Genomic DNA, 24235 nt, shown 5'->3' with positions numbered 1-24235 from the left:
TAACATACAACACTCAGCATCCGCTGAATGTTTGCCGCTGGAATTGCGGATACGTTTTGTGTATGTAATCTTGATAAGTTCACTTGCATCAATATGAAGAAACACTTTCTGTTAATATTTATTTACGTACTACACGAATATGTAATAAAAACGGTGGTTCCCATTTAAAAAAGATGCAGTTGGTATCCGTTTGACCTATGGCAGCGCCATCTAGCGGGCCAACCATAGCGCCATCTGGTTTCCCCCTTCAAGCTAGAGAAGTCTCGTTCTTTGTAGTTTTTTCGTTTGACGCTTATTTCGTGAGATATTTGGCCTAGTCGCTATCAATGGACCATTCTGTATATCTGAGAGTAAAAGAAACAAATTTCAGAAGCAGGAGAATAGAACAGTCTGTAAATGGAGTCAAAGTACACATTAATGGAAGGGACTGAAACGCAAAGTGGGATACAGGGAAGTGATAAGTTTTTTGTCTGGAAACGTAGTCAAGGAAGGCCATTTCAGTGGTCTTGTATCAGATTAACTACTTAGGTGGTGTACGTGAACAATAAAATACTTGTATCTTGGTTCTATATCGTCTGATTTCTCATTTTGAGAATGAGTCGTGCGCTTGTGACGAACAGGAAAGGTGGAATGAGTGAATATATGTGTCTGTGATTGTCTATACACACATTCTAAAAACACTGGTATTTAATGTGCTGTGTGACCTAATAATAAAATTCAGGCAAGATAACTTAAGAGGGGATAGTGATAGAGTGTGTACCAGTGTATGTCGTTTTTATTGGGGAACACACTACCAGCAGTAATTCTGGTTGCTGCAAATGTGGCCTATACAGTGAAGATGGCTAGAAGCCATTGAGTGATCAGTGATGCTACAGGGAAGCTCCAATGTTAGTGCTGACTCACCAAAGAGTGTTGATCAGGTGCTCTAGTTGCCACTGATGGTAAGTAGAGCGTGAATGAATGTGGTACAGTGGCAAATTTAGAAGCTGACACAACAAAGTGGGAGTTCACGAACGGACGATTGAAATCAAACTGAAAAATTTTCTAAGACAATTGTATTGTTATTATTCGAAGTCTAACAGCATTTTAACAGGTTAATGGTAAGGCCGTGTGTAGAGAATTATGTCATAGGAACCAACTATGTATTTGGTACTAGAATGAAATTTTCACTCTACAGCGGAGTGTGCACTGATACGAAACTTCCTGGCAGATTAAAACTGTGTGCCGGACCGAGCCTCGAACTCGGGACCTTTGCCTTTCGCGGGCAAGTGCTCTACCAACTGAGCTACCCAAGCACGACTCACGCCCCGTCCTCACAGCCTTAATTCCGCCAGTTTATGTATTTAGTATTCATCGCAGTATCGCAGTGCTTAGTGTTTATTATTTGTGTCTGCAGTTCCATTTCGTGCTAACGTTTTTTTTTTTTTTCCTTTTTTGGCATTCCTTATTTTACTTGTGCGAAATTTGGAGAGGAATTGTTTCATGATTCGTTGGTCTCAGCTGAGTAATATCCGCGCTAAGGGTAGCCAGTTGGCTTTGGCCATAATTTTCCCAACTGTACTGGCCTACTTACCGGTGGAATTAACTTCAAACGATGTTTCTTCCGAGGGCAACATATTTTATAGACAGGCTATCGATGTATACATCTCGTTGTAGGCAGAACTTTTTAGTATGGAACGTACGTTTATGTATTACGGAGAAAAATTTCTCTTTCACAAAGCCAATACCCTAATTAAGTGGCGGAAATAGAATAATTGGCGCCCGGGAAACGCACCATTCCCTCTCGACGTAACCTTTTTTTTTCCTCCTGATTTTTCAGTTATTCTTTTAGTTTGATAGAGTTCAAAATATACGAGGGTGAGTCAAATGAATACCTTAAATTTGTAATAACAAATCAAAATTTCACGCCGTTATCCTGTAAGTTGGTAAGCGTGCAACAAACAGATTGCAGAATGGCCTGTAGGTGGCAGCATAGTGCAGATGCACACGTACCGTTGCAGTATCAATATAAAGATGGCCGCCCCACTTGCGACTTGCACCAGGGAAGAACAGCGTTCTGTTATTCGGTTTTTGCGTATTGAAGGTGTGAAACCTATTGAAATTCATCGACGAATGAAGGTTCAGTGTGGTGATGCATGTTTGTCACAGCAGCAAGTGTACGAATGGAGTAGGAAGTTCGCAAATGGTGTGACTTCAGTGGAAGATGCTCCCCGTCCAGGCCAGGCACAACGAGTTGTGACTTCACAGAACATAGCAGCAGTTGAAGCCATAGTGAAGGAAAACCGCCGAGTGACACTGAATGACATTGCAGCATGTTTACAGATTAGTCATGGGTCAGCACACCACATTGTGATTTATGTGCTCCAGTTTCACAAAGTGTTTGCAAGATGGGTGCCACGGCAGCTGACTCCTGAAATGAGAGAAGGACGTGTTGATGCTTGTTGTGGTGTGCGTACTGTAAGACCTTCGGTTCACACACCATCAGATTATTTGACTTGCCGCTCTAATGAAGTAGGCGAGTGTCAGTAATATGTCTCGTGGTCTTATCGTGGCGTGTTTATCTTCTGCCGTTAGGTCAGACGATAGAAATGCCACATGCACGCTCAGAGTAGCAGATTGATGGTGACCAACTTGAAACAGAAATTGATTAATATTCACACACATTTATTAAAATAATAAAAATCATAGAAATTACTTAACTTGATTCTGCATGCTGTTCACAATTGACAATTGGTCTTGGTACGTTAATCTTATTCTCACATATCTCTGATACTTGACGAAGTGTCTATTCATTTATCTTTATGGCTATGTACAGGAATGTGATAATCTTATTAGGCTGACAGACAACTGCAGACTAATGCAGACTGCTACAGACTCATGCAGACTGACTAATCGGAGGTCTGCACACTCGTTATAATACTTCGCGCGTTCAGGTATCACTGCGCGAGTGCGATCCGCGAGGAGAAAAGGTTCTACGTTAGCAGCAATCTCCTTGGCTGCGTTACATATCAATACGCGGATCGGCGGAAGCAGAATTTGGTCCGTCTCTGACAGTGCCATCTCGTAGTGCGGAGACGGACGAGCGCTGCGCCTGCGCTGTTGTGCTTACCGGGGCGCGCTCTATTGGGAAAGTTGTGTACGCGCTGACTACGCGGAACTTTGTACACAACACTTGTGAAGTACTTCTTCGGCGCTTTGAACGAGAAGGTAGTGGCTTCCTTGCAACAATCGTTACTGGGGACGAAACATGGGTTCACTTCCACCAACCGGAAATGAAGAGAGCGAGCAAGGACTGGTGCCATTCTTCATCACCAAAACCAAAGGAGTTTCGAACAGAACCATCAGCAGGGAAGGTTATGCTGACTCTCTTTTGGGAAGAAAAAGGCGTCATTTTGGAGCATTACAAGCCTAGAGGGACCACTGTCACCAGTACATCATACACAGATCTCCTAAAAAATCGTCTGCGGCCTGCAATCAAATCAAAGCGACGTGGATTGCTGTCAGCAGGTGTCCTTTTGAAACATGACAATGCAAGGCCTCACACTGCCCGCACAACAGTTGCAACAATCACAAGGCTGCATTTTGAGTGTCTTCCTCATCCGCCATACTCACCAGACCTTGCCCCAAGTGAGTTCCATATGTTTGGACCACTCAAAGACGCAATGGGAGGAAATAAGTTCCGTTCTGATGAAGAGGTACGCCACGCGGTGCATGAGTGGTTGCGCGGACTACGAAAATAATTTTTTTCTAAAGGAATTTATGCACTTTATTGGCGCTGGAGGATTTGCATTGAGCGCGGGGGAGATTATGTTGAAAAGTGATACAGCTTTGTACCACTTCTGCACAATAAATTATATTTAAAAAAATATTTAAGGTTTTCATTTGACTCACCTTCGTAGAGTGAGATTTGGAAAAGTACCACTATCCCATTTTCAGTGTCGATCAATGTAAAGGCGCAACCACCTAAACAACAAACGCACAAAAGCACTGCTGTTGCTTTGACTCACTTGACATAAGGACAGTGTCGCCATACAGTGCTCTAAAAGAAGTATTGTGTCCTCACCAAGGAGAGATAGTACTTACGGAACTGTTGCTGGAAACAGTCCAGTTCGAATACACCCATCAGTTAATCAGCCCTTCCTGTCTTAGTTCTATCTACTTGTTTGGCTATCTTCTTTTCCCCTTCCTCTATAGCCCTCCCGTTTTCTCTTTTCATTTTCCCTTCCACATTTCTGTCGTCTGTCACAAAATGCGCCACACGCAAATGGCGACCAGGCTACCACACACTGGTTATTGCACTGCTCCAACCCCGACTACGGCTAATTTGTTGAGTAATCTACTGGCAGCTGGTCGCACTGACCTGGACGTCGACGGTGGCGGATCGGCGGAGCGCCGGCGGCGCCTGGTCGACGGCGCGCACCTTGAAGGCGTACACCTCGCGCTGCTCGCGGTCCAGCGGCCGCGTCGCGGTGAGCACGCCGTCGTCGGCGCCCAGCCGGAAGGGCAGCTCCAGCTCCTGGCCGCCGGTCGGCAGCAGGTGGTAGGCGAGGCGCGCGTTGTCCCCGTGGTCCAGGTCGCGCGCGCGCACCCGCCCCACCTCGCGCTCCGCAGACGAGTTCCACTCGGCCACCTCGAACCGGTACCACGGCCGCTCGAACTCCGGCGCGTGGTCGTTCACGTCCGCCACGCGGATGCGCAGCTCCAGCGTGTCCGACAGCCCGGGCCCGTCCGTAGCCACCACCTGCAGCAGCGCACGGGCACACTCGTCCCACATCATTCGGAAAAGACTGTGGAGTTCCTAACAAGGGAAGCTCCCCATCGCACCCCCCTCAGATTTAGTTATAATTTGGCACAGTTGTAAGGTGTCAGGCAAATCCAACACCTTCCATGAAAACCCTGACGTGATAAGCAAATCTAGCAGTATGTCACATAGCTCCGAATAAATCGTGACATTAAATTAACCAAAGTAATACGACTAACGTGTGAGCAAATGGAATACCACAGACTAACACACGAATGCCTAAATGTATGTCATACCTTCCCACCGTGAAACAGACGCAGTTCCGAGGGGAGAAACGAGAACAGAAGCCGAGAGCAGAACCGTGTTAAGCTAGAAGGCCCTACGATAAGGGACGGACACCCACGTCGCCAGCCGACCGCCAGTACCACCCCCCAGCCCATGTTAAAAGATAGAGCCCTCCAGAAGAACAGTATAGATCTTACGATAGCACTAAAAGGGCCACACCAGCTGCAAGTTTTAGCGTGAGACTTTTTCGCGTCTCTGTTACGTTGCAAACGTTCAAAACATTGCCCCACCACGAAAAGTATAACGTTTCTCATTGGATAGACAGAATTTTTGTAGGCAGAGCTTAAGGTTAACACTGAGACCCTGATTGGTCAGATGAAAACAGAGCCAGATAGTTTTTTTTTAACCAACTTCGGTAAATTGTAGTAAGGAGAAGTTAGGAGAGAGTTGCTTCCGAGATGGCGAGCTGTATGCAGCTGCGCCTCCGCCGCCCCCTGATGCTGCCTAACCAACAACAAGGAAATGAACGCACGCGATGCCGCATAACAGCGCATAAAGTTTCACTCAGAACTGCAGAAGTCTCATCTGCTACACCCCCTTTTTACGTAATACTAGTGTCGATCGTCAATTAAATCTCATGATGTTCACATTTGCTACTTGAAGTAAAAATCTGAAACGCGATGATTTTTCTGTTATATAATCATTGAGAAGCCACATCAGCCACTGTAATTTACGACAAGTTAGATGAGTAATTAAAGATAATTGAGGGTCACTGTAGACCATTTTGATAGTTTTCTCTTTTGTGGAACTTAATTTAAACCTAGATTATAGATGTGATATGGCATAGGTCATCCTTAGATCCATTGTAGAACTTGAAAACCCATTCAGGGAATATTCGTTCACATTTTTGTTGAACGCAGTTGGTTTTTATCATCCTGTATTAAAACATTTCCTTTTATCAATAGTGCAATTTATAAACAATGTTTTGTGAGTAGAATAAAATTTCCAATGGTAAACTTACCTGTTTTTTCGACGTTATTTTACCAGCTAACTAAAAATAGGAAAGCTTTGAACCCCTTCCACTAAATTTAGTTAGTATTAAGATTCTTTTACAGGGAGTGCAGTGGAGCTGACGCTGAAATCATCATTAAGTATTTGGTTATATTATCGCTAGTCTCACTGAACTCTTCTGAACTCTACATGTCATGAATGGTCTGGCGTCTCCTTACCAACAACAGGTCCCAGGTTCAAACTAGTCAATTCCCTAAAAACACGCTCAGAGCGTCGTTGCGCGAAAGTGGTAGGGAGACACGACTTAGAACAAACAGACACCACGCAGAATGTTAGACAGTGGATAGGCCTTGAAAAACTGAACACAGATCAATCGAGAAAACAGGAAGAAGTTGTGTGGAACTATGCAAAAAATTTGCAAAATATACATACTGAGTAGTCCATGCGCAAGATAGGCAACATCAGGTGGTGTGAGCTCAGGAGCGCTGTGGTCCCGTGGTTAGCGTAAGCAACTGCGGAACGAGAAGTCCTTGGTTCAAGTCTTCCCTCGAGTGAAAAGTTTAATATTTTCAGACAATTATTATCTGTCCGTCCGATGTGAGGTAACTGACGGTCTACACACGGAAAAATTTGAAAACGTTAAAAACATATGTTTTGACAGAGCACAGGGAAAACTGTGCGACTGTGAAACTGTTGCATTCATTTGTTGCAGTTTATGTGACAAACTCTTATGTTTTCATCACTTTTTTGGGACTGGTTATCACATCGACAAAAAAACCTAAATCAGGCAAGGTATAAGATTACCCATTCGCCAAGTGTACAAGTTAGGTGGGTCGACAACATATTCCTGTCATGTGATGCACATGCCGTCACCAGTGTCGTATTGAATATATCAGACGTGTTTTCCTGTGGAGGAATCGTCTGACCTATGACCTTGCAATCAAATGTTTTCGGTTCCCATTGGAGAGGCACGTCCTTTCGTCTACTAATCGCACGGTATTGTGGTGCGGTCGCAAAACACAGACACTAAACTTATTACAGTAAACAGAGACGTCAATGAACGAACGGACAGATCATAACTTTGCGAAAATAAAGAAAGTAAACTTTTCACTCGACGGAAGACTTGAAACAAGGATCTCTCGTTCCGCAGCTGTTAACGCTAACCACGGGACCACGGCGCTCCTGAGCTGACACCATCCTTGATGTTGCCTATCTTGCGCATGGACTACTCACTTTGTATATTTTGCTTATTTTTTTCATAGTTCAGCACAACTTCTTCCTGTTTTCTCGATTGATCTGTTCAGTTTTTCAAGGCCTATCCACTGTGCCAACTTATAACTAAATCTGAGGGGGGTGCGATGGGGAGGTTCCCTTGTAAGAAGGGAGGGATGTAAAGGGCAAACATTTCTATCTTTCGGGGTTCAGTCTTTCACTATGAAACTGATCGTACTCAAAAAAGGAAACTTCCTGACAGACTGTGACGATGAGTTACACGTACAAAATCTCAATGGACGTGAAAGTGTGTCTTCTTGTAACACCACACAGGGTGACAATTATTGAACTATGCGAAATGAAATCTTCGTAACTTCTGAACGGTTTGTGCTAGGACGTTCAAACTGCACGGCTGGCCGCGAGGCATGATGGCAATTAGTATGCGCATGTGCATATGCACACATGCCTTCTTGTTGTCGGCCATTTGCACGTGAAAATGTCACGGTACGGCGTGACTGAGCATGTAGCACTTGTCAAGGCCTACAGTGCGGGCAATAACAGCCTGACTGCGGCTCAAAGGAAGTTTGCGACCGAGTTCGAGGTGAAGACAACCGGTCCAAGTGTGCTAACAATCAAGAATTTGATTCGCAAGTCGGAGAGAACGGGTAGTGTTTGTGATGACAGTATTGGCAGTGTCGGTCGTTCAAAATGCCCCTGGAAATCGATTAGACGAGCTGCACAACAGGTGGGAACCAACCGGGACACACTGCGACGAATTGTTGTTGAAGACCTGCATCCCTTCCCATACAAAATACAAAACCATCAGCCATTAGCCCCAGGGCCATGGAACAGCGGTTGTATTTCACCAACACTACTGTCCACAGAATTGGCGAACAGGATTTTGACGTGAGTGTGGTTGGGTTTAGCGATGAAGCCCACTTTCATTTGGATGGGTTCGTCAATAAGCCAAATTGGCGCATTTGGGGGACTGAGAATCCGCATTTCGCGATCGACAAGTCTCTTCACCCTCGACAGGTGACTGAGTGGTGTGCAGTGCCCAGTCAGGGGCCGCATAGGGTAGCTGCGTAGTCTAGGGCGCTTTGCCATGGTTCGCGCAGCTTCCCCCCATCGGAAGTTCGAGTCCTCCCTCGGGCATGGATGTGTGTGTCGTTCTTAGCATAAGTTAGTTTAAGTAGTGCGTTAAGTCTCGGGACCGACGACTTCAGCAGTTTGGTCCCTTAGGAATTCAACCACATTTGAACATTTTTCCAGTCACGGAATAATCGGTGCGATATTCCATGATGGACGGTGACTACCGAACAGTAGCTGAATGTTTTGACAGATGGTTTCATCTGCATTATCCAAAGTGATCCTTATTTCGGCATGATGCGGCTCATGCAAGACGGAGCTCGACTGCATCGAAGCAAGAGAGTGCACTTTGAGAACCGCATTCTGGCTCTGGGATACCCAGAGGCCACTGACATAGGCCTCGATTGACCGCCATAGTCTCCGGATCCGAACACATGCGACTGCTATTTATGGGGCTATATTAAAGACAAGGTGTACGGCAATAACACCAAAACCATTGCTGAACTGAAAACAGCCATTCAGAAGGTCATCGACAGCATCGATGTTCCTACACTTCAATGGGTCAGAATTTCGCTATTCGTCTGCCACATCATCGTCAATGATGGCAGTATATCGAACGTGTCATAACCTAAATCCGAATATCTGTAGTGACGTTTACATGGTGTGGCACGCCGTAGTTTGTAACTAATTTACCTTTTTTTTACATATTGCTCAATAATTGTCACCATGTAACAGTTCACATGGATGTTTCTGGGAGACAGGTATTCATTAGGCAAACGTCGTCAAAGTTGTGATAGTTCACGTTGCGTTTTCTGAAGCTGAGACCCTCTCGCAGAAAATCATGATAGTTTGGCCCTGTCAGTCTGTTATAGCAAAGTGCAGAACTACTTTCGAGTAGCAAGTACGTAATTTCTAATCGATGCCAGGACTATAATCCACAGCTTCAAACCATGACGCAACATTTTTCACGCTTGCTAATACAATCACAATTATCCTGCTATACAATGAGAACATTCACATATACTACTGTTCCGCTCGACTTTATCGTCTGAAGACAAGCCACAAACTCAGAGACTTGTAATTAACGTTGAGTTACACTGTACTGAAAATAAATATCCTGAACAATGAACACACCTCTGCTCAGGCCACCAACTTCCTCTACCAGCAGACGCCACAGACTGTCTTTTTAAGCTGCAGTGGAGTCTTCGTTTCGCAGTTCCGTTCAATCACGACCAGTTAAAAACAAAGCTGTCATGTAAGGCCATGCTCTGCCCAACGAATGTGAGGTGAGAAAGTATCTTCACGTGAACAGCCACGAATCATCCCGTGAAAACCACGCAGTCGGATATACAGTAATAGGATTTAAGTAATACTGCACAACATTACAGTCTGCACCGCGCCAATTAACCACAAATCTTACAAACAATGACTTGGAAAAACACCTGGCGAAAAGCGGGAAGAATGAGTTGTGCTGTCGACCTGACTTACATTTTTAACCTCTGTTGGTCCATCATGGACAGGGGATCTCGGTGGGTAAGTAATTGTCAATGTCAATGAAATTCACCAACAGCCATTTAACTTACGATATTATTTTATTTTATTGTGAAGGCTATCAGTTTCAACATTTCGTTATGCCATCTTCAGGCCTCATATGCAACTCTCCAAATAAATGAAAATGTCATAGAGCCATAAATCTCTGGATATTGTGAATTTAATCGTTACACTAGAGTTTCATTCGAAGACTTGATAGCAAGGTTGGTGAATGTCATTGACATTGGAAATTATATTTTTTACTGTATAGAGATATTCAATGCACTGCAGGTTCAATACGTTTGACCGGCTTTTTCATCTTTACATGTTCACTGATTTCATTCTCGTCATCCTTAACTTCAAAGGATGTAATGCATGTCTCTTATGACACAGCAAGTGATAATCCCCAGCCACGCTATTCTCCTGTGGTGTTGTTTCTACACATCCTGTGCAACACTTTCTCGCAAAAGTGAACATCAGGACAATGAAAGTTACAACCAGTTCTGGAGGTGGGCTCATATAGTGGTGTAACTTGTCTGTCCTACGGGATAACAAGTTTCACTTCTGATCACTCAGGCAGACGAAAGATGTTCGTCTATACCAGAAACGTTCTTCAACGTGATTGATAGGTTTGGAACATCCCACTATATGCTTTGCTATATGTGCCGATGGCGAGTAAAAGACCTCTCTCTGCTCTGGACATCAACATGGCGCGATGGCGAATAAACCTGTCTACCTGCTGTGGCGGAGCGCTTTTTCTTTGGGCATCTCGGCTTGTCGGTGCCTTGGAGGTCACGGAGTCGACAATAAAAACGCTCAAATGATTGGAGAGGAGATCTGTCTCTGCCTTTGAAATGTCATGTCCATACAGATACAGGTGACATTAACGTTTAACATGATATATATGTTAATATTTTACATGTGACATTAATATTTAATATAACATCAACATCTACATTTTTACTCCGCAAGCCACCCAACGGTATGCGGCGGAGGGCACTTTACGTGCCACTGTCATTACCTCGATATTTTAAAACCTTTATTATAATTGTCGAAATGCACATTACGAAAGGCCTGTTCATGGACAGTTGTAATCAAGGTTGTAAAATATTAACACTCTGTTGTAAACACAGAAGCTTTCACACAAAGTGAGTTCGCCATTTAGTAGCTTGAATAGATCAGAGCTCTCTTCTAGCACCCACACCTCGCAACAAGGTGAAAAAGTCCAGAAGCACAGTTCAGTAGCACTGCGTAGCAGGACCACTACCATAAATAATTTCAAGAACGACGACCGAAGATAAAAGTTGACAAATGCGTGTAACCGGGTGACATATCATATACGGAGCGGACATCATCATACTAGATAACCACATACGTTACATCCCAGCGGTTAAGGGAATTGCTCGCGAAGTAGGTAATCCAGGTTGGAGTCATAGTCTGGCACAAATTTTCAATTATCACTACACACTCACGAATGACTTAAGATTTATTGCAGGTATGCATATGTCTTGAATAATATTCTGTACTTATATTACGAGAAGTCGTTCAATAAGTTATGCAACACACATTTTCCTCAGCCGATTTCGATTGAAAAATGCGGAATTTGTTGTGGGACATCGTGGAATCTTTCCGTTTCAGTCCCTGTAGTTTCATGGTGGTGGCGCTGTACGTAGCCTTCAAAATGGCGTCTGGGACGGAGGTGCCTTCTAAGCAGAGAGCTGTCATTAAGCTTCTTTTGGTGGGAAACCAGTGCAGCGTAGATATTCATAGGCGCTTGTATAATATCTGCAGAGACCTGGCGGTGAGCAAAAGCTCTATGAGTCATTGCGCGAGGCGTCTGTAATCATCGCAAGAAGGTCGCGCAAACCTGCCCGATCTATTATAATATACTGTGGCCGAGCGGTTCTCGGCGCTTCAGTCCGTAACCGCGCTACTGCTACGGTCGCACGTTCGAATCCTGCCTCGGGCATGGATATGTGTGTGGTGTCCTTAGGTTAGTTAGATTTATGTAATTCTAAGTGTAGGGGACTGGTCAAGTCCCACAGTGCTTAGAGCCATTTGAACCATTTCTCCCGCGAGCCGGCCGGTCGCACGCTGTTGTTGCTTGTACAGTGTGTTCATCGCCACAAAACTGCAAACGAGCTTGTCACTTCTGCGTGGATGATGGGGAGGTTATTGAAGCAGCAAGACTTTGGCTGCGATGTTGACCAGTAGAGTGGTACCATGAGGGCATACAGGCCCCCCTAGTACGGTGGCGTAAGGCCGTCTCATTGAACGGAGATTATGTTGAAAAATAGGATTTTGTAGCCAAAAGAGTGGGAATGATATAGAGTATTGGAATCGTGAATAAAACCAATCTAGTTGCAGAAAAAACAGAGTTGCATTACTTATTGTGCGCCCCTGTGCAGGTAGACTGCCTGCTGTCCACCTACGATTGCGCAGGTGGGAGCCGTTGCTGAGAGCCACCGTCTCCATGCTGTGTCCACGACGTGATTCGGCATGCTTCGGCGCGCCCTGTCCTCAGTCGTGTGACCGTCTCTCGCCTGTGTAGGCGTCGTCACGGACTGCCACCCGCTGCTGGAGTCAGCATCCTTGCTAAGTCGCTGACATCATCACTCCACTGGCCAAGTGAGTCACGGACGGCCAGAGACAGCAAGTCGCTCACTGTCCATAGCACCTTCTCGCCGACCGTGTACAGCTTATGTTCTCTGGGTGTTGGCTTCTCCAAGAAACCTCGACCACTGAATGAATGTTTCAACAATTCTATTTTCGTGACGAACCGTTGGACAACAAACAGGCATCCTACAGCCAGTAGACCGCTACCCTGCCGAGGGTGATGAACTCGTGGCTTTCTGGTCAGTAATAACACACTTCAACCACGCAGCCTCTACACGGATACGTGCACACTCTTGAAACATCACCTCCTCCCCACGGGGCCCATATATTCGTATAGGACTCCAACTGACGCCTTGAGCTCCAAGACGCTCGTTTTCCGTGATTTCCCTAAATCGCTGCAGGCAAATGCTGGGATGGTTCCTTTCAAAGGGCACGGCCAACCTCCTTCCCTAATCCGATGAGACCAATGACCTCGCTGTCTGGTTTCCTCCCCCAAAATAACCCAACCCAACCCAACCCAAGACGCTCTACAACATTATTGCAAAATTACAGCTTTTCCGTCAGTGTCAGTATGTAGTAGAAATGCAAGCATTGCAAGGTCTGCTTGATGTTTACTTCCAAAAGACGATCAAAAAACAGCTGCCATACTGGAAAAAATCATTAATAGGCTCCGATGACAGCTCATTAAGAAGGATTACGAAAGACCTACTGATGATTGGGTGTTGTGTGATGTCCTTAGGTTAGTTAGGTTTAAGTAGTTCTAAGTTCTAGGGGACTGATGGCCAAAACTGTCAAGTCCCATAGTGCTCAGAGCCATTTGAACCATTTTTGAAAGACCTACCTATCATCTTCAGATTGGGCAAATCACGGGCTAGGGCTCCGTTCTGGAGCCACTAATTTGGGACGTTAATGTAGAGCCGTTATTGGACAAACTACAACTCAGCGAGGAAGTGCTAGCCTACGCTGACGACCTCCTCCTGTTGGTTGGCAGCCGTAGCCGAGAAGATCTAGAATCATAAGTAGAAAGAGCAATAACAATACTAACTGAGTGGTGCCAAGAAGCAAAAATGAAGGTTGCACAGCAAAAGTCAACATATCTTCTTCTAAAAGGCAATCTGACCAGGAATCCCACAGTCAGAATAGATGGAACACCAGTTCTCCGGCGTCGCGAAGCACGATACCTTGGAGTAATCATTGATGAAAAATGGAGCTACACAACCCACATAGAAACCACAACAGAACGAGCCCTAGAAGCTCTAAATAATCTTATTAACATAGGACATAAAAGATTTCACCTGCCACCCGCACTGATCAAGCTTTATCATAGCAGCATCTTGTAGGTAGGATAGTAGGATATGCGTGTGGGGTCTGGGCACACGGGCTCACGGGGGTGATGCCAGTCATGGCTGTGAGAAGGGTGCAGCGGAACATGATTCTGCGACAGTTGGGGCATACAGAACAACTCCTGGGGGGGAAGGGGGGGGGCTCTGTTGGAGGTGAAGGGATTATGTTCACTAGATATAAAAATAAGAGAACAGGCAGCATGGCACCGAGTTTCCAAAGGAAAGATAGATAGGACTAGGGACATCTACATCTACATCTATATTCCGCAAGCCACCTGACGGTGTGTGGCGGAGGGTACCTTGATTACCTCTATCGGTTCTCCCTTCTATTCCAGTCTCGTATTGTTCGTGGAAAGAAGGATTGTCGGTATGCCTCTGTGTGGGCTCTAATCTCTCTGATTTTATCCTCATGGTCTCTTCGCGAGATGTACGTCTTGGGGTGCAGGTAGGAGACAAGTTTGCTGTTAAAAGAAAGGGGGAGAAGTTGTGGCAACAATCATGGGAAAACGAAGAAACTGGTAGAAGGGTCTTCCAACTGCTGCATAACATTAAGGAACGACTTGGGATGACCTACTTCGAGCCAAGTAGAGAATTACTGCACTTTCTCACAGGACATGGGCCATACCGGACATATCTACGTCAGATTGGAAAAAGAGCTACACCAGCGTGTGACCGTGGCGCTCAAGACGGTACACCTGTGCACATAATCTATGACTGCTTGTTATACGATGATGTGATGCATGGCTTAAGAACACAATTACCGAATAACGACACCTATGCCCTAATACGGCATGCTGTTACCTTTAATGTCCTTAACATTCTGGCAGACGAGGTATCACAGAAGATCTTGAGAGAATTTCTAAGGAACCAAAATAGATAACAAAAAACCCGGAATAGACTGAGATGTATCCGCCATATCGCCGGGTGCGGAACTGGCCAGTCGCCTCACGACCGGAATCCGCCGCGCTACTGGTCACAGCGGGTGCATCACCTCCCAGGCAAAGACAATTGCACTCTTACTTTAAGTACTAGAAGTTAGTAGTAGTAGTAGTAGTAGGTAGAACAGAACACTAACCACATTGACAAAGTAGCGACTGCAGCGACAAAACCAACTTGGCGAACCCAGTGCCAGGGGCACGCTCACTGGGTTTTAGCTCGGTGGGCAGGCCACAATAGTAGGTTTATACATAAACTGTGTAAGGGGTCCGTGGGCCCTTACTATAACTCTGCACTCGGCACAGGTCGATAGGGCGAACAATCGATTGTGACGTGTTGCGAGGACGAGTGTTGAGGTGCGCCAGAGTGGTTGGCGGGAATGGTGTGTGTGTGGAGGCCGTTATTGGAATACAGGGTTTTTAACCGAGAAGGGTGTCACCATCGCCGTGGTTAGACCCCTAAATAATAAATAAATACCGGGAAAGTGATGAAGTATCTTTATAAAAGTGATCAGTGACGTTACTAGTGCCGGTATTTAGTTTCGCGTCCACCGCGCCGGCCTAACCTTAGATTGCAGTGTTGAATGCAGTGGTGGATTAGCGTGTGACGATAATGGCAAATGAAGAAAGCCTGTGCTGAGATTAGCTGTAATTAGATACGTATGATGAAGGCAGTGGCTGTCTCCTTTTTGTGTTTTGAGAAGAGTATAAGTTCGTAATTAGTAAAACTGTGTTGTGTTCCTTATTACCATACATTCAGTATTATAGTATTGAACAGGACGAACTGGAAAGTAACAACATCCGTAGCAGTCAATTCCGATTACCAGCCCCATTAGGTTCACGGTCATGTTAATAGTAAACATTGGGCTACTAGTCGATCAGATCAGGTCGGGATAAAAACGGAGGTGTTACAACTGGCACAACTGTAATCGCTGCAGATAAGCTAGAAATAGAATAGATTAATAAAATAGATTAACCTTGCTCATAGATATGTCAGTTGTAGAAAATTTAATGTAATAATGGTGCTGAACTATGTTGTATGATATGTAGACCCACTAATTATTAAGGTGGTGGGTTGTTTGTATCTTCATATTGTATTGTATTGTATTGTATTGTGTTAATAAAGAATTTTTTTAAAAAAAAGTCATGCTTCCCTAGACACCGAATAATTTGAGGGTGCGAAGGTATAAAGTTTTTTTTTAAATTTTGTTATGGTCTTAGGACGCAAAACTGCTACGGTCATGAACGCCCGGTCTGTGACTTAGGAAAAGGTAAAAAAAACGAAACTCGAAACCAGCACCAATGGGAACGAAACCCAAAAAATTGGAGAAACTAAAAACAGAAGGAAAGCTTAAAAAACCACAATAGAAGGGGGTTGGTTGTCCTCAAAAAGAACTTCAAATTACTGACGTCATCTCACTGGCACTAATAAACTCGAGAACGCGATCGGCTGAGCGCGTGTCATCTGCTAAAATGGAAGATGGATCAGGCGACAGCTGGAGACAGGCGCGTAACGGAGTAAAATAGGGGCACTCAAGTAAAAGTTGTCTTACCGTCCACAGCTGAGAGCAGTGGGGACAGAGTGGGGGAGGATCGCCACTTAAAAGATGTCCATGGCTAAAAAGACAGTGCCCTATCCGGAGTCTAGTTAAAATTACCTCCTCCCGACTACGCGTTCGGGAGGAAGGGGTCCAGGCACAGGGAAGAGCCTTCACGTCCCGCAATTTATTATGGCGAAGTGTCGACCAATGTGCGTGCCATAAAAGAACAACACGACTACATAAAACACTCCGTAGATCGGCGAAGGGAATCGTGCGAATAGCTGGCCGAAGAAGAGAGACCGAAGCCTTGGCCGCTATAGCGGCCGCCTCATTTCCACAGATACCAACGTGTCCTGGGATCCAGAGGAACGCCACAGAGACGCCCCCCCAAGTGGAGCAAGCGTAGGCAGTCCTGAATCCGGTAGACCAGAGGGTGGACAGGGTAGAGAGCTTGGAGACTGAGGAGAGAGCTGAGAGAATCTGAACAGATAACATACTGTATCTGCTGATGGCGGCGGATGTATTGGACAGCCTGGAGAACAGCGTAAAGCTCCGCAGTATAAACCGAACACTAGTTTGGAAGCCGAAATCGAGTTGGGGTGTAGTCAACAATATAGGCAATTCCTACCCCAAACGATGTTTTTGAGCCATCACTGTAAATAAATGTGGCTTCCTTCATTTGTGCACATAGAGCAGCAAATGCCCGACGATAAAGAAGTGAAGGGGTATCATCCTTGGGAAACTGACAAAGGTCACGAAGCAGGCAGGTCCGGGGACGGAGCCAAGACGGTGCTGTACCCCAAGTTGTCAAGAAAGTTTTAGGAAAGTGGAAGGAAAGAGAATGGAACAGTTGACGGAAGCGGACTCCCGGTGGTAGCAGGGAGGATGAGCGGCCTGCATACCCTAAATCCAAGGAGGCGTCAAAAAAAATGTCATGGGCCGGATTTGCAGGCATGGAAGACAGATGGCTAGCATAACGTCTCAGAAGGACAGCTCGCCGACTGGACAGCGGAGGTTCAGCAGTCTCAGCATAAAGGCTTTCCACAGGGCTGGTGTAAAAAGCTCCTGACACTAAAAGTAATCCACGGTGGTGGATAGAGTCGAGACGCCGAAGAATAGGCGGCCGAGCAGAGCAGTAAACTATGCTTCCATAGCCCGATTTCGAGAGCACTAAGGTGCGATAGAGGCGGAGAAGGACCACTCGGTCCGCTCCAAGGAGGTACCATTCAGGACACGGAGGGTGGAAGGTATAAAGGAACAGATATTTGACAGAAACAAGTAGAGAATTGTATGAAGCGCAAACCAATTCGAATCGTCCGGGACAGGAGCACTCAGTGGCGACTTTGGTGTTCTGACCTGGAGGAGGAACGTGCTCTCGGCCGGCAGGCGACGCAGAGGCCGAATCTCGCCCCTGGTGCGGTGCACGGCGAAGAAGTAGCCGGTGGCGTTGTCCGCCGGCGCCGAGGCGGGCGGCTGCGCCCACTCTGTGCGGCGCCGCGACGCCGTCAGCCAGGCGTCGTCGGCGTCCACGTCGCCGTCGCCGTCGCCCACGAAGCGCGTGACGGTCCAGCGCGCGCGACTGTCGTCCCTGCTGGTGCGGTACTGGGTGCGCGCCCAGCCGCCGCCGTCCACGGACGCGTCCAGCTCCAGGAAGGCGTCGCTGGAGTTGAGGCTCTCGGCGACGGAGCGGTAGTGCGGCACGGACCAGGGCGAGCGCGGCCCGGCGGTGAGCACCTCTGCCGCCAGGCTGTACGACACGCTGGCGTTGTCGCCCGCGTCGCGGTCAGTGGCGACCAGCCGCAGCAGCGGCGCCGACGGCGGCGCCGTCTCCTCCACCGTCACCTCGAGCGGCGCCCGCGCCGACCCGCTCACGTTGCGCACCTCGCTGCGGCGCGGCTCCCCGTGCAGCACCACCAGCTGCACGAAGCGCGGCGCGTTGTCGTTCACGTCCGTCACGCTCACCGTCAGCTTCGCTTCGGAACTCAAGTTGCCTGTGCGACAAAAGGACAGCGCATTAAGAAAAGTGCAACTCGTTCCCGCTACCGAGAAGGGCAGACGGACAAAAGTTGAGATGTTTGCATTCCGCAGACGTCTCGTAACATCTACATTTATACTCCGCAAGCCACCCAACGGTTTGTGGCGGAGGGCACTTTACGTGCCACTGTCATTACCTCCCTCTCCTGTTCCAGTCGCGTATGGTTCGCGGGAAGAACGACTGCCGCAAAGCCTCCGTGCGCGCTCGAATCTCTCTAATTTTACATTCGTGATCTCCTCGGGAGGTATAAGTAGGGGCAAGCATTATATTCGATTCCTCATCCAGAAACGCACCCTCTCGAAACCTGCACTGCAAGCTACACCACGATGCAGAGCGCCTCTCTTGCAGAGTCTGCCACTTGAATTTGCTAAACATCTCCGTAACGCTATCACGCTTACCAAATAACCCTGTGACGAAATGCGCCGCTCTTCTTTGAATCTTCTCTATCTCCTCTGTCAACCTGACCTGGTACGGACGCCACACTGATGAGCAATTCTCAAGTATAGGTCGAATGTGTGTTTTGTAAGCCACCTACTTTGTTGATGGACTACATTTTCTAAGAACTCTCCCAATGAATCTCAACCTGGCACCGGCCTTACCAATTTTATATGATCATTCCACGTCAAATTGTTCCGTACGCATACTCCCAGATACGTTACAGAAGTAACTGCTACCAGTGTTTGTTCTGCTATCATATAATTATACAGTAAAGGATCCTTCTTTCTATGTATTCACAATACATTACGTTTGTCTATGTTAAGGGTCAGTTGCCACTCCCTGCACCAAGTGCCTATCCGCTGCAGATCTTCCTGCATTTCGCTGCAATTTTCTAATGCTGCAACTTCTCTGTATACTACAGCATCATCCGCGAAAAGCCGCATGGAACTTCCGACATTATCTACTAGGTCATTTATATATATTGTGAAAAGCAATGGTCCCATAACACTCCCCTGTGGCACGCCAGAGGTTACTTTAACGTCTGTAGACGTCTCTCCCTTGAGAACAACATGCTGTGTTCTGTCTGCTAAAAACTCTTCAATCCAGCCACACAGCTGGTCTGATATTCCGTACGCTCTTACTTTGTTTATCAGGCGACAGTGCGGAACTGTATCGAACGCCTTCCGGAAGTCAAGGAAAATGACATCTACCTGGGAGCCTGTATCTAATATTTTCTGGGTCTCATGAACAAATAAAGCGAGTTGGGTCTCACACGATCGCTGTTTCCGGAATCCATGTTGATTCCCACAGAGTAGATTCTGGGTTTCCAGAAATGACATGATACGCGAGCAAAAAACATGTTCTAAATTCTACAACAGATCGATGTCAGAGATATAGGCCTATCGTTTTGCGCACCTGCTCGACGACCCTTCTTGAAAACTGGAGCTACCTGTGCTCTTTTCCAATCATTTAGAAACTTCCGTTCCTCTAGAGACTTGCGGCAGAAGACTCGTAAAACTCGGCTCGCTCCGCCGGTCGATGAAATCCAGAGTGGTGTAGACGACGGCGACCAGGTCGATTTCAGAAAAGTACTCAATTCCGCATTGTCGATTAGTGAACGAAATACAAGTCTACCGAGTGTCCAAACAGTTTTCCGACTAGGGTCATAGCTTCCCAGCAATTAGAGCTTAACACGTTGTTCAAAAATGGTTCAAATGGCTCTGAGCACTATGGGACTTAACATCTATGGTCATCAGTCCCCTAGAACTTAGAACTACTTAAACCTAACTAACCTAAGGACAGCACACAACACCCAGCCATCACGAGGCAGAGAAAATCCCTGACCCCGCCGGGAATCGAACCCGGGAACCCGGCGTGGGAAGCGAGAACGCTACCGCACGACCACGAGATGCGGGCTAACACGTTGTTCTTAATGGAACTATATCGATAGTCATTACTGTTGACGGTATACGTAAATGATCTAGTGGATAACGTCCGAAGCCTCGTGAGGCTTTTAAGACGATGCTGCGGTTTATAGGAAGGTTCCAGCGGCAGAAGACTTTAGCGAAATGCAGGAAGATATACAGACGTGTGATGTTTGGTGAAGGGACTGACAGTTGACCTTGAAAGTAAGTAAATGTAATGTATTGCACATAAATATACAAAGATATCCATTACTGTCCGATTACGCTCCTGGCAAAAAATCGCTAGAAACAGCAACAGCCGTAAAATACCTAGAAGAAAACTGTCTGGAGCGACGCAATGTGGAAAGATTACATAAAATTAAATGTAGGAAAGATAGGTGCCACGGTGAGAGTCATTGGAAGAGTATTCGGAAAATGTACCGAAATCGTCTCCTGACGAGGAAGGTGGTAAAAATCTTGTAAAGCCCGAGTTTTATCTCCGATATGAAGTTGTCTAAACACCGAGAAGACTTTACATGAGAATATGAATTCCTCTGCTTACAATTAAATATGCAGTTCTTTAACACTACACTGCTTGCTGACAGACTGAATAGTGCGTGAGATCAATATTAATATTACAGTAATATAAAGAGCATTTAAGTTATTAGCTCTATCATATAAATGTAAATATAACTATTGTCCAGAGTGAAAACTGCATTTGTTGATACATCTACAGACTAACAAGCCTTTCAAATCCGTCACTGCGTTGCAGTGAAGTGTCTGCATGGCGTTATCATTAAAGGTGGCTAGTACGGTACGTTACACTGTAACACATCTTTTCCGAATTTCTCAGGATCCTTGTTGGAAGGGGTGATTATCCAATTTTGATTTTGATTGGGGCAATGATTTTGTTCTGTTGATCTGACGTGTTGTATACGCATCTTCATCCCACAGTGGAGCTCCTCAGTTGACATGGAAAGTCATCCACTTGAGCACTGCATCGTCTACAGACGCGTGCCCATCTGTACACAAATTGTTTCCGATGATGGAATATGTTTTCATTTTTGACGCTGTCGGAGGTGAAGTATACAGACTGGCGTAATATAGCTTACCTCTGTGTCCCAACTTCCTACGCAGAGTGGGGTAAACATCCAGGTGCCGCGCTATTCAAACGCGAAAATCGCCATATTTACCATATTTTTATTCGATAACATCTTGTCGTATCTATAAAACAATTGCTATCATGAATATTGTCTCATACATACCTTCCATTCACGTGCGAAAGAATACCGTAGTTCAGTTAAAAAAATTAGTATGAGTATATTTGTCATTAAAGAATTTGCTCTTTACTTCAAGAACCTCTAGGCACTATTCATGACGGTGGAAAGAGGTTTCGAATCTCTTTAAGGAGTCAAACGTTGTTTGAAGCGAAAAAACTAATATGCCTCAGGTTATACACTCCTGGAAATTGAAATAAGAACACCGTGAATTCATTGTCCCAGGAAGGGGAAACTTTATTGACACATTCCTGGGGTCAGATACATCACATGATCACACTGACAGAACCACAGGCACATAGACACAGGCAACAGAGCATGCACAATGTCGGCACTAGTACAGTGTATATCCACCTTTCGCAGCAATGCAGGCTGCTATTCTCCCATGGAGACGATCGTAGAGATGCTGGATGTAGTCCTGTGGAACGGCTTGCCATGCCATTTCCACCTGGCGCCTCAGTTGGACCAGCGTTCGTGCTGGACGTGCAGACCGCGTGAGACGACGCTTCATCCAGTCCCAAACATGCTCAATGGGGGACAGATCCGGAGATCTTGCTGGCCAGGGTAGTTGACTTACACCTTCTAGAGCACGTTGGGTGGCACGGGATACATGCGGAAGTGCATTGTCCTGTTGGAACAGCAAGTTCCCTTGCCGGTCTAGGAATGGTAGAACGATGGGTTCGATGACGGTTTGGATGTACCGTGCACTATTCAGTGTCCCCCGACGATCACCAGTGGTGTACGGCCAGTGTAGGAGATCGCTCCCCACACCAAGATGCCGTGTGTTGGCCCTGTGTGCCTCGGTCGTATGCAGTCCTGATTGTGGCGCTCACCTGCACGGCGCCAAACACGCATACGACCATCATTGACACCAAGGCAGAAGCGACTCTCATCGCTGAAGACGACACGTCTCCATTCGTCCCTCCATTCACGCCTGTCGCGACACCACTGGAGGCGGGCTGCACGATGTTGGGGCGTGAGCGGAAGACGGCCTAACGGTGTGCGGGACCGTAGCCCAGCTTCATGGAGACGGTTGCGAATGGTCCTCGCCGATACCCCAGGAGCAACAGTGTCCCTAATTTGCTGGGAAGTGGCGGTGCGGTCCCCTACGGCACTGCGTAGGATCCTACGGTCTTGGCGTGCATCCGTGCGTCGCTGCGGTCCGGTCCCAGGTCGACGGGCACGTGCCCTCGCTCAAAGTCCGTCAACTGCACATACGGTTCACGTCCACGCTGTCGCGGCATGCTACCAGTGTTAAAGACTGCGATGGAGCTACGTATGCCACGGCAAACTGGCTGACACTGACGGCGGCGGTGCACAAATGCTGCGCAGCTAGCGCCATTCGACGGCCAACACCGCGGTTCCTGGTGTGTCCGCTGTGCCGTGCGTGTGATCATTGCTTGTACAGCCCTCTCGCAGCGTCCGGAGCAAGTATGGTGGGTCTGACACACCGGTGTCAATGTGTTCTTTTTTCCATTTCCAGGAGTGTATGTAGCAGTAAGACGTAAGCCTTCCTTATCAGCGATTAGTGCACGTAACTAATAATCGCAAATATACGTTTTTGTAGTAATGATTCTTGATTATTACTGTTATGATTGAAAGTTGTGACGATTCCCACTACAGCAAGCCGTGCATTTTGTGCATTTTACTGCAAGTAATATTAAATTTAGATATGCGTCATAAAGCGTTATTGACACAGGACGCAAACCGGGCTGTATTAAGGAGCAGCAGGTAGTCATACCGGTAGGCACCTACTGTAACACTTGGTCTGGAAGCAGATAATGGGTGGGTTAGAGCTGTTGAATTGGTACGAGATGACGAAATGCGCTTGCAGTCTGAGCGTCAGAAACGAATTTGTAATAACTACTGTGAAACAAAATAGGGAATGGCTACAATTATGAAGCAGTCCTTATAAATTTCGTACATTAATTATATACTTTATTTACCTTAAGGGGGCCACACCATGGTTCACGTAGAAAAAAATCGATTTTCGGTTTTCATCGTATTTCGATAGCTTAAGGTTTTATTTAAATACTCTGAAAAGGATTTTGCTGAAATTTTTTTTTCGAGCATTTAAAGAGCATTTTCCTATCACGTGTGTTTATGTGCCACGCCCACTTTTCTGTCACCCACTTTTCTGCATATATTTTAGATCTTTATATCCCCTACATTGCACGTTAGGATTTTCTTTTACTCCCGAGTGTGTTCGCTATCCTTGGAATGCAACGGTGGGTATTCTTTTGCTTCTGCTCTTTGCAAACAACGCGCTTTCAAACACGCGGTTAGTTTTGTTCAAGTGTGATTGCGAGCATTTGTTACACTTACCTTTGCAGTGCTTGTTTACGTGTGTTTTGTTGTGTTTATTGAAGATGACCTAAACGTAAAGGCATTTTCAAGAAACAACAATTTAGAGTAAACAAGTTTAAAGCTTTATGGACAAGACGTTATGTCGCCTGGCACAAGGGTTTCTAATTGTAATTCTTCAACAAGTGAACCATCAAAGAAGCTCTCACCATTTCAAGAGAGTTACAACGAATTTACTGTAAATGACAAGAGGTGCAGTAACATTATCATAAATTTGAGAATATTATCAGATGTAATTTCTAAATTTGTACAATGTAGACAGTATGGTGAGTCACAGGGTGTTTGGATTTAATTTGCACTAAATGCTTAGCTGTGATTTCATTTATGAGTTCTTGAAAACCAGATGCAAGTGGCCCTTATGGAATCAACACTAAATTAGTTTATGCCTTACGATCCACTGGCAAGGGCATGGCTG

The 24235-nt window shown here is 46.1% G+C and overlaps 1 protein-coding gene across 1 annotated transcript in view; it reads right to left on the bottom strand.

Annotated features, from left to right (window-relative positions):
- LOC126092881 (cadherin-89D) overlaps nt 1–24235 on the bottom strand; it is a 407126-nt gene that overhangs the window by 46428 nt on the left and 336463 nt on the right. Inside the window, exons 16-18 of the mRNA XM_049908645.1 lie at nt 17828–18294; nt 17660–17785; nt 4361–4741 (exon numbers count right to left, since the gene is read on the bottom strand). Coding sequence (XP_049764602.1) covers nt 4361–4741; nt 17660–17785; nt 17828–18294 — 974 coding nt within the window. The remainder of the gene's footprint in view (nt 1–4360; nt 4742–17659; nt 17786–17827; nt 18295–24235) is intronic.

Source organism: Schistocerca cancellata, chromosome 1, assembly GCF_023864275.1.
Source record: "Schistocerca cancellata isolate TAMUIC-IGC-003103 chromosome 1, iqSchCanc2.1, whole genome shotgun sequence".
NCBI classification, from domain to species: domain Eukaryota; kingdom Metazoa; phylum Arthropoda; class Insecta; order Orthoptera; family Acrididae; genus Schistocerca; species Schistocerca cancellata.
Note: the sequence above shows the minus strand (reverse complement) of the source record. Positions and strands in the feature narration are given on the sequence as shown.